The sequence below is a fragment of the Lycorma delicatula genome, chromosome 2 (assembly GCF_047948215.1).
Source record: "Lycorma delicatula isolate Av1 chromosome 2, ASM4794821v1, whole genome shotgun sequence".
NCBI classification, from domain to species: Eukaryota; Metazoa; Arthropoda; class Insecta; order Hemiptera; family Fulgoridae; genus Lycorma; species Lycorma delicatula.
The window spans coordinates 127,564,480-127,576,650 of NC_134456.1; the positions used below are offsets into that span (position 1 = coordinate 127,564,480).

Sequence of the window (12,171 nt, forward strand, 5' to 3'; positions counted from 1 at the left end):
CAAAATGCTGCGTTGCTAATCAATTCTTCATTTCCGGGAAAAGGTGATAATCAGTGGAAACCAAATTAGGGGTGAATGGATAATGGTTAAACAACTCCAATTTGAAACTGTGGTATTGAGTGTTGTCTTGAAGAAATCCTATGCCTGATCTCAGCATGCTGCTTTCGTTTGTTTATATGGCCCTTCTCAATTTCTTCTACACCACGCAGTAAGTTTCAGCATAAACTGTCATGTATTTTTCTATGAAATCAACTAAGATATCTACTTTACGATGCCATCTTTTTTGAAAAAAAAAAATGTTTCACTTTACGGGTTTTTGCGGAGAGCTGGGGTGCCCCCCTGCTTCTTGTTATGGTAACAGTGAAGGAAAGTTTTGTGCTGACCCTATCCGGTTTTTTTTTTGTATAACTTTCAGAAAGAAACCATCAAGCACAAAATTTGTGGAAGTCTAACCTATTTTTTACGATTTCATACAGCATGTTCCCATAATGTGAAGAACAAGTTTGGATAATTCTATTATTGTGAATCAGTGATTTTCTTGAATTTACATATCAGCACTTGCAACAAGTTCATCTATGACAATTTCTTTCATTGTCGTCAATGTTTGTCTGACCTTCCTGAAATATACGGCAACCAACATATTGCACTGTCACACATGATATTCCCTTCATATACTGCACAAAACAATTTGTGCCGCTAACAAATTTCAGCAGCTAACAAGTGTTTTGTGTGAATAGAACTGGTTGACGACAGCACGCACTTCACAGTCGGATTTTCTATGGCAGCAGCCATTTCGAATGAGTGTTTTCAGGAACTAACAAGCGAGAGATATTTCCAATTAACTAAACTCTACTGAACCCAACAATGCAAATATAAAAGTTAATTTCCAAATAGCCATTGTATTAAGTTAAGCTGAAGTGGAATCATTTTAAAGTAGCAATGTAGGAATTGGCAAAGAGTATTGTATTCATATTTTTTATTATTTTTCTTAAATTAGTCCTTTCGAGAATCATATTTATTAATGGTTATCATACTTATTGTTAATCATTATTGTCTTACTTATAAATAGTTATATTTTTGTAATAGACAAGGAGACAACTTGATACGATGGTAACTTCAGTATATTGAGCTTATCTCAGTGTATCACAAACAAAAAACAGTTTCCACTAAATCACATGAAGCTGTACTGGCTTTACAGGCCCTCACAATCCCAACATTGACCTGTTCGAGGTCTTGACCTACATTTACACAACTAAATATGCAGATGAGGGACAGAAGTCTAAGAAAAGACATGAGAAGTAAAAAAAGAATCATTTTCTTTTAAGAAATTACATGTGGCCTATAGGAAAATTCAAAATTAAATAGTATCAGGCTTTTTGGAGGCAAATTGCCATCCAGGACTGTAAGAGGTTATAACTGTTGGAAAAGTTTTGAGAGCAACATACATTAAACATATGCTACAATAAAATTGATTTTCCTCCAAAAATCTTCACTGGTAACAGGCTCAAACTTTATAATTGTATTACCTGGCACCTAGCATGGAGTCACCATTACATCTCCTGACCTTATTACATATTAACTCATGGCATATCGGCCTATCTCATATCATAGGTTAGTTATAATATGATATTTTATATTTAAAACTGTTAGTTGAAAAGCATCTATTCAAATTGTTAACTGCTCATTAATCTTCCCACTAAACAGTAAAGGTGAAACTAGCCTTTTGCAAAGGTAAGTGATATATACAACTTCCTCTCTTCTTTGTTGTTTTTGTCCTAGGTTACTCGACTAAATATTGAGTCTACCGAGTAAACTGGGCTGATTTATCATCATTTAGTAGCTTACACACCAACGTAATTATTCTCTGAAATAAATTAGTTCTGATATTAAGAAAGATCTTTGTAAAATACACTTTCCTTATAAATAATATTGGTTTTATTTTGTTTGAAGAAGTGTTGTGTTTGGCTCTGTTGGAATGTTTCTCTATTGACAGTTGAAGAGATGAATTTTATCATATTGTTATGTATTTTGTGTAATCTTTGTTGTAGTTTTATAACTTAAGCAATAATCACTAGTTATGTATAACATATTTTTTCTACAAAATGTAATCAAAGCATGAAAATTTACATATTTATTTTAAACTATGAAATTTATTAGCCTTTTTAATAATTTTTGTATGAGATTTCTAACATAAATTTTTTTACTGTTTGTTTATGCAGGACCTACTGAAAATCCAGGTTTCCATGTGAGTAGTGGAGGTCCTTTCCCTAATCAGGGTGCTGGAGTGCCTGCAGCAGGTGGGCAAGGGTCGCAGCAAATCAGGCTGTCGATGCATACACCTCAGACATTGCCCCCTCAGCAGGTAACTCACCCACAACCACCTCCTACACCTACTTCGACACCACCGGCCGCTGATATGGGAAAAGCTGCTCAGAGTATGTATTTATATTTTTAAAATGTTACTTGAAGTATGTAAGCTTCAGTATATTCACTTGGCTTGATTTCTGGATGCTTTAGTAACCTTGCTTTCACTCTTCCTTAACAGATTGTAAATATTAAACATATGAAAATGAGCATCAAAGCGAATCAGAAATCATTTGCAAATAGATTCAGAGTTCCAATTTATGAAATTGCAGATTTTGAAGTATAACAACGATTGCTTATAATAAACAATGTTGTTTCAGATACGGTACTCAATCACTTCACCAAGTAGTTCACGATGACTGGCACATTTAAATTTTTGGCTGAATTTGTTTATTTGCCATCATGATTTAAATATTAATTTATAGATTGAAGTAATATATGATCAGAGGAATATTTTGGACTGATTTTTTACACAGTGTTTTGATTTGACTGCATTACAATAATCACTGATCACAGCTAGCCACACACTCAATACACAGCTTCCCTATGCTTTCTCATGAATCTCATTGAACTGCATTACTTACTACAAACGTCATAATTCAGATAATTTTTAATACACTTAACTTCATTCAAATGACCATCAAATGAATTTTTTATTGATCTTTTATTTTAAGTGGACCAATTTTCTTATAAAATTGGTTTTTATGTTTTTTTAACAAAACTTAATGTAATTTTTTTTTGGACAAATATGGTTGTCTACTGCTAATGGATAATTGCAGTTTTCATAACATAATTTAAAAATTGTAAAAAGTTTATTTTTCTTAGGCCTTTGTTGGTTGGTGGTTTTCGTGATAACTTTGTTCAAGTTTGAATCATTTACCATGGAATAGTGTAGTGAATAATAAATTTTTCTTTAAATTTGTACAAAAATAATCTGAAAACTAACAAAAGACTTCTTCTTTTATTAATTATTTTTCTAAAGCAGTAAAGATAAGGTCTGTTCAAAAAATATGTAGGCCAACATCATAAAACAAAATGTACTTTATTTAGAAGTTACTTGTCTGGGTCCCCTTCAAAGTACTCTCCTCCTCGATGTACACACTTATCCCAACAGTGTTTCCATTTTTGGAAACAGTCCTGGAACACTTCTTTTGTGATGTTCTTCAGTTCCTTTGTCGCATTTGCCTCAATCTCAAGAATCGCCTCAAATTTTCTTCCTTTCAAAGATATTTTGAGTTTAGGGAACAAGAAGAAGCCATAAGGAGCAAGGTCAGGTGAGTAGGATGGGTGGGGAATAACAGTGATAGAGTGTTTGGCCAAAAACTCACGAGTTCTGAGGGCTGAATGGGCTGGAGCGTTGTGATGAAAAATCCAGTCACCAATCTTCCATATTTCTGGCCTTTTCTGCCGGATAGCATCCCGCAGACGTTTGAGAACCTCTATGTAGTAGTAAGTCTGGTTCACTGTGGAGCCTTGGGGGAGGTACTCGTGGTGGACTACGTCCTGAGCATCAAAAATAAACTGTCAGCATCACCTTCACGTTGGAACGAACTGGCGAGCTTTTTTTTGGTATAGGAGATGTGTTTCACGTACCCACTGGGACAATTGAACCTTTGTTTCGATCGCCCAAGATTCATCACCTGTTATGATCCTCGACAAGAACTTTTGAATGTTCTTCTGAATGTTCAAGCAGCTCTTGACAAGCTTGGACGTGATAGGCTTTTTGGTTGTTCATCATCAGGCGTGGAACAAATTTTGCAGTAACGTGGTGCATCTTCAATTGTTTGGTCAAAATCTCATAACATGATCCAACTGATATCCCTCACTCTTCAGTAAGCTCTCTGATGATCAGACATCGATTTGCCTGAACCAGGGTGTTGATTTTCTCTACGTGTGAGTTGTCAGTTGGTATGGAAGGATGTCCAGGACACTCGACCATCTTCAATCGACTGATGACCATCTTTTTATAATGTCCATTCCACTTAAAACATAACATGTCGTACACTTCACAGCAGCGTTGCTGTAAACTGTCTTGAGCATATCAAAAGTTTCACGTGCAGATTTTCCAAGTTTTAACACAAAATTTCTGCCAAATGAAAAAGCACACTTCACAAACAACCGCGTAGCTAAGCAAACCAATAATGATATTTGCAATAAAACAACTGTGTTGTAATCAGCTGATCTGTACGAACATGGCAACGGAAAGCAGGTTTAACTGGAAGCAATTGGATCTGAGCAATTGAAACAGTGTACCTATTTCTTGAACAGACCTTATATAAGGTTGTGTAAGGAAAAATAAATTTTTAAAGTTAAGACAATTTGAGTTATTGCAGTGCTTATGTACTGTACATAATTTTCAAGGAGAAAACATAATATACTTTTACCTAACATGGTTTTAAAAAATTGCACCATTTGTTATTTTTAAGACATCAACACAGTTAAATTGTTGCATTACACTTAGAAGTTGTTAATGTGTCTTGCAGCTGAATAGCTTCACATGTTTGACCATTTTGAGCTAGATCTTCAATTATTCTGTAGATTTTTATTTTTCAATTTTTTTTCTGAAAACCTTATTTTTGTGGTAGTTCAGATGAAGCCACAAATGAAGTAATTTGGTAAGAAGGCCACAAAATGTTCTTTGTGGGAGATATGACATCACAATAAATAATTCTTTTACAGCTATTAATTCCTTGCTGTATGTGTAATTGTATCAGCTTGTTAAAAGTGCAGTGTCCCAGCATCTAGTGAATCATGGAGCAAAGTTAATGTTGCTCAATGAGTTAACAAATTATATACAATGACTTTTCTTCTTAATCAAAGGTTTTATGACACCAGAGATTAGATATATTAAAGATTATGTACAGAGGTTGTCCCAAAAATAATGCACAGTTCATCAGGATCCAAAGAAAATTGATCTTTACAAGAAAACTAGTTTAACCCTTTCTGCTCCATTTTTTCCACTGCAGGTCATCCACAACTGGTAATTAATTTTACTGTTTGATGCGCTCTCACAACCAATTTTTTTTTATATTCTACAGTAATTTTAACAAGTTTAACCTGTGACTGTAGTAAATAATCTTAAAATAACTGAAAACGATTTAATTATCTGTAATCTTGAAGTATGTGATATTTCTCTAAGCACAGTTCAGAGCTTTTTACTTTATGGCCACTTCAGACCTTACAATCTTTAGTCTTGTTGAGTGTTTGTATACAGAAGATGTAGCTTTCCATTCAGGTGTTTCTTGGTCTGATGTCAATGGTTGTCATAGTTTTCTGTTCTGGGCGTTGCGAACATCACCTAGCTGTGTTGCTAATTATTTTCTGAATACCTTATGAGCAACATTTGGATTTTTAAATTTAAAAACAAGTTAGCCATTCACTATGGATGTTTCCAGTAGCCCCAAAAAAATTTTCCACTACCACTTCAGACGCTTTCTAGTGTGTGAATAAGAGGAGATAAAGTGATTGGAAACATCCACTCCTCCCATATTCTTGTTATGAATAATAATGGTAGGCTTTCAGACTCAAATCCTAGGGCAGTTACTTTTATACGGGTTTGAGACTAACTCTTCATCTACATTCATACATATCATCCTCATTCATCCTCTGAAATAATGCTTTACAGTGGTTCCTTACAAGGTTCTGTTTTAGATGCTTAAACAGAAATAAGGCTTTCAGACCATGATAGGTTCTACACAACTTGTGTAGAACCTGCCGGTAAAAACATGAAATCTCGTTTCATTTATTGAAATGGGCTCTAAATTATGGTTCCAAAACACAAATGTGTACCCATTTGTATAGTCACAAAGCACATAAACACGAAGACTCCCATTTTGTAGGTTTCAGTTTATTGTTGCACTTGAAAAAACACGTTCTTTGAAGCCCATTATTTTTTCTGTTTAGCCTGTAGGAATCACTGTCTGGTATTACTTCAGAGGATGTATGAGTGAGTGTAAGTGAAGTGCAGTCTTGTACAGTCTCAGGTCGACCATTTTTGAAATGTGTGGTTAATTGAAACAATCACCAAATAACACCAGTATCCATGATCTAGTTTGGAAATCTGTATAAAAGTAATTGCCTTTACTAGGATTTGAACATTGGAACGCTCGACGTCGAAATCAGCTGATTAACAAAGATGTAATCACCACTAAACCAACCCGGTGGTGGGTGTCCTTTGAAGCCTACAGTGTTTTATCAACCCTTTGATTTTGACCTGGTATATAATACTACCTAAATATTTTATCTGAATATAGTACTATATTTTTTACTTCTGAATTCCTAGGTTGGAGGCGTACTTCCTCTGCAGAGATGTAGGACACAAAAAATTCGCATAAACTTGTCTCGTGAGAACATATCTTTGAAAAATGTTTGTTTTTCTAACCACTCATCAATCCACTCTTGGATTTCTGTTTTTGGATTTAGTCCCATGATGATAATGATCATCCCTGTAAGGGAATTTTGGTAAATCAAAATCATTTTCTTGTCAATGTCTCCATGGTAAAACAACAAGCTATACTGGTTTGCAATACGTCCAATATCGCTGTTTCCTTGTTTGGTATCTCTATTATTTTCACTGTCATACTTGTCACTAGGACTTTCATTATTAATATCTATTTAAAATTCACTTTCAACGTCACTACCACCTTCTTCAGATAAATATCACAGAACATTGTCATCTGTCATGAAATTTGTTGGTACCATTTTTTTAGACTGGTTTTTTTTTTAAGACGACACTGTCACATAAATAATATTCTTTTCATGTACTGTTTGTAGACACTATAGAAGTAGTTAGTTTTATTCACAAAAAAATTACTTGATAAGTAATTCATCGATCAGTACTGGACACACTAACCTGCGTATCAAATGAATATCCACTCCAGGTTGACAGAAAATGTTTGGGTAAAGTGGAATTTGTCAACTTCAGCTCAGCTGATTGAGTACAGTGGGATTTGTTGACACACGAGCAGTAAGTGTTAAAGCCCTTCAGTATAATTCCCCCATATATATAATACATGCTTACCAGTAGTCTGACATCTTTTTGGATTTATGTCAGGGAACAATCTTTGATGAGTTGTCAGATTTCTTGGGCCATGAAAGCTCACAACTCTTTCAAACTGCTAAAACAAATTTCTTTACTTTGTTCTTCCAGCTTTAGAAGGAAATTGAATTCCAGCAGATTCAAATCAGGGCTGTGAGGTGGGTGGGAAAGTGTTTTCCATCCAATGTTGACAGAAATATCAACAATAGAATTTGCTTTATGTGGTGGTGTATTCTTATGCAAAGTTGACGTATCACTATCAGTTTTCATTCTAGATGCAGTATTTGAACTTTAGTTGCAAAACCTTCCAAAAGAAGTTTATGTAGTTAGCTATACTAAAACCATTTGGTGGCACTGTATACTTAGGAATAACATCCTCTTTATCATAAGTAGAAGTTATTATTTGCTTCGTTTTTTATTGCATGTGACAACATTTCTTGTTCTCTGAAGTTGTTGATTCTTCCAAACACTGCTTTGTGACGTCAGTTCAGGTTCATAACCATGTACAATAATTCATCAATAGCATTATGCAATTCAATAACTGCACACCTTCCATTTGATAATGTGTAAGCTCCTCTTTTGCAGTTTTGGGACATATTGGTTTTTTCCGCACATTGTACTCGTTATACTGTGACTTTTTCAATGTATTGTATTCTATCTCATTTTCAAACCGGAATACCGGTTTCATTTTCGATTTTTCTGACTCATGAGATGTGTGTGGTGTCTATTGGAGCAGATGGTTGGCCAGAGGGTTGCTCATTTGCTGTACTCCTCTCATCCATGAAGTTATTCCACCAATGTTGTACGATGCTGCGACCTACATTATAATCACCACACACCTGTAATGATTAATATTGGCACAGTATTGCCTCCTATAGTTTTGGTATTCATGTATGCACATTGCTTGATTTTTTTTGATGTGACCCAAAGTCATTTCTGCTTCGTCTTGGGACTGCACGACATTGTTATATACTTTATAAACTCTGAATAACATATATGGTCTGCTTTGTGATGCTTCAGGCTACACACTGTTGGTTGTTACAAATTATTCTGTATTTTTTTTTTGTGCAAGTTGCTACTAATTGTGCCATTATTACTCTGGTAACATTTTTTTTCTATAGTTAAAAATTGATGGTAGAACAAGCTAAGTTGGTTTCTTTATATTTTATGTACATTTATTTTTATATTTACATTATTATTAATAAATTTTTTCTTTCATTTAAAGAATTATTTCTGTGTTGCAGATAACATAAATTATGCACAAACTACACAAAGAGCACAGGGTAGTGCGGTAAGTTACAGTTTGTATTATTTTTTATTGTAAATGTTTTTATAGTTTTAGTTTTGTTTCTGTCTGTTACTTATAATTAAAAACCCATTGGAATTATGTTTACTACTTCCTGGGCTCACACCTTCCTAAACTGCTAATACTTCAGTCTTTTTGATTGAAAGTAATGGAAAAATAACAGTGACAAACCAGGTCAGGTGTCTTTTGCTGCCTATTTTTTCAATTGTATTTTTCTGATTATATTCCATTGATTTATGTGTGAGGATGGTGTGATCAAAATATAGTTCACATAAACTGCTCTGAAGCACAAGAGAAAAGAGTTAGTCAATAGCATTGGCTGGACACATCAAGAAGGTTTAGGTTTGGAGCTAAATGTTAATAAAACGTGGATTTGTTTCAGGCCAAAAACTGTCATTTGCTTATAATATGATCATTGGGCTCTAAATTTCCACATTAGCTGTAGGTACAGCTAAATATCTGTTGGTGCTCATGTGCATGGTTAAGACTATGTGCTATTTTAGCCAGATATGTTGATGACTCCATCCTGGATAGAAAACTAAATAAAGCCTTCAGTTTGAGCAACTACCCAGCAGTTATTAAATGTACAATGGAATTGTTTTAGTCCATGTTATCATTCAGAATGAATGCACTAAACCTCCCATGACTCTGTTTTGATCGCTATCTAACCCAGTATTTATTTAGAGGTTGGCTGTATTCACAATATAGGTTTGGTGACGTTACACCACTGACACATTCTTTACTACCTCTTATACACTAGCTGGTAGTGTATGTATTTCTCATAGATTATGAGAAATCTAATTTGAAGATAATCAAGAATATTTAGACAAAACTTATAAAATATTTAAGATGAAAGTGAGAAATATGGCTGTAAACTAATAAAATAAAATTTTAAATTAATTCAAAGTAGCAGAATCTGGAGAGAGTTATTTTTTTACCTCTAGTAACATTGCTGAATTTTAGCAATTAACAAAATCACATTTGCACAAGCAATGAGAGCTAGTGTATAGACAAATATAAAGTTACAATAGCTTACAGTTTTACAGAAAAAAAATCTGCCACATATAAAAATGCCATGTAGTGAATATTGAAATGTGGCATAACAGGAAAGTAGGTGGGGATTTATTTGATTAGAGATGCTGTATTAGAACTAAGAAGTTGAAAAAAAAATCTTGTAAAAACAATTTCTGATGAAATCCATATTACAAAGCATCTAAGATTGATTAGTGCTTGATGGAAGAGCATAGGTTACAAACTGTGTGGGATGATAAAATGTAGGATGTGTTTAACAGCAAGTGTTTAAGGATTTTGCATGTAGAACATTTCTAATATAAAAATAAAACTGAGAATTTTTTGATACTATTGAGAAAAAGGTGGGTTGTTTAATCATGATATTATGTTAACTTATTTCTTATAGCTGCTTCTTATTCTTTTTTAAGTCAATTATTTAAGAACATATTGTTCTTTCTCAGTCTATTTAAATTTTAAATCACTAAACATTAAACTATTAACCTAATTTATTTTAACTTAAAGTGAACTTTAATCAATTTTTATAATAACCTTTTTAACATGTGTAAAATAATTTAGAATTAAAATTACAGTATAATCTTAAAGAATAGTTAAACATAATATTAAATATCAAATAAATGGACTTAACCTTAACACGTTTGTGTTCTTTACTTTTAAGTAATCAACACCATATAATATAGTACAAGGAATTAGATGAACAATTACATGTAAGGCAAGAATTGTACAGTGGTTTTATATTTTTTTCTAAAATTTATGAAGAGTTGTGTTTTCTTTAGTTATTTTTTAATGTTAACAATTTTAATTGTTTTTATATCTTAATATATTTATTTCTTTTGTAATTTTGCGTTATCTTTTTTTTCCAGCCATTTTATCAAAGAATGAATCCTCAAACGAATTCTAGAATATCAACACCTCGTCCTATAGTGCCTTTACAAGTACGTACAAGTGTGTTTCATGATTATGTATTTTTTGCTATGCAAGATAGTTTTTTAGCATAATAATAAATTTTACTATGGGAATTACAGGAAAAAATATTATTACCTAATAGCTAATTATTATAATTATTTTCTATTACTCAGTTGTATTAAGGTTATTCCAAAACCAATTCCATTTAATTTCAATTGGCTGGGTAGGGAGATTGTTAAATAATATGAAAATACCATTTTTAAATTTATACAGGGTCATTCACGGGAACCGGATGTTTTTGAAGTGGGTTGTACTCGGGCGTTCATGGGGGGAGGGGCACATGGCTGGTGTCTGACATTTCCTTTGTTCATAGCATTTACATTTTAGTCGTTGAGATGGAGCTGTGAACGCTAGACCATCGCCTGTACACGTATGACAGTTTTGTGCGAAATGACGAATCCGTAATTGCTGTTCAGCGAGATTTCCACGGTCAGTTTAATATCCATCATAATGCAAGTGTCCCTTCTCGTAACACAATATTGCGATGGGTAAACAACCTTCGAACAAGCGGTTCAATATTGAAGAAAAAACCACCGGGTCTCCGACGAACTGCTAGCACTCCGGAGAACATCGAACAAGTAAGGGAAGCCATTGTCAGAAGCCCACGCCGCTCTTTTTTTTTTTTTTTTTTTTTTAATCATAGGCATTCAGCAGCGCTTCAAATGAGCACAAGCACGGTAAGACGAATTCTGCATACCGACCTGCATTTCCATCCTTACAAGATAGCCGTCGTGCAGCAGTTAAACGAGCAAGATTTCACGCAGCGATTACAGTTTTGTCGACAAATGCTTACCATTTTTGAAGAAAATGAAATTTTATTGTTAACGAGTGATCATTTTCATCTGAATGGTTTCGTCAACAAACAGAATTGTCGGTATTGGGCAGAAAGAAACCCACATCAGCTTCACGAGAGACCACTTCATAGCCCAAAGGTGACTGTCTGGTGTGCAATAGGAAAGGTCGGTGTTATTGGACAATATTTTTTTGTAGAAAATGATGCTGCCGTAACTGTAACAGCTGATCGTTACATTGCGATGTTGAATACGTTTTTCATCCCTGAGTTATGGAACCGGGGAATCGATTTTCAAAATGTGTTATTCCAGCAGGATGGAGCTACAGCGCACACAGCAAGGGTAACGATGGCTGCTCTCCGTAACTTGTTTCCGGGACGGATCGTTTTCAGATTCGGCGACATTCGGACATCAGTTACCAAGAAAGGCTACAACAATGTATTGCCCAAAATGGACATCACTTGCCGGACGTAAGTTTTCGTTCATGAGTAAGTAACAAATGCTTTGATTTAACAAGTGTTTCAGTACCAATAAAACTTTTTTAAAGTAAATACTCAATTTTTTATGATTATTTTAAAAACATCCGATTCCTGTGAATGACCCTTTATTACTAATTCAGGTAGTTACCATCTTTACTCAGTCACCTACTACTATGCCCACCTGTATTATGAACTTGA

At 34.1% G+C, this 12,171-nt stretch overlaps 1 protein-coding gene across 9 annotated transcripts in view; it reads left to right on the forward strand.

Moving 5' to 3' along the window:
- The window catches only part of LOC142319213 (eukaryotic translation initiation factor 4 gamma 3-like), a 230,884-nt gene that overhangs the window by 104,550 nt on the left and 114,163 nt on the right, over positions 1-12,171 (forward strand). For all 9 annotated transcript variants that reach the window (XM_075356233.1, XM_075356235.1, XM_075356237.1 and 6 more), the window contains 3 exons: positions 2,220-2,435; positions 8,647-8,693; positions 10,601-10,672. In XM_075356233.1, coding sequence (XP_075212348.1) covers positions 2,220-2,435; positions 8,647-8,693; positions 10,601-10,672 — 335 coding nt within the window. The remainder of the gene's footprint in view (positions 1-2,219; positions 2,436-8,646; positions 8,694-10,600; positions 10,673-12,171) is intronic.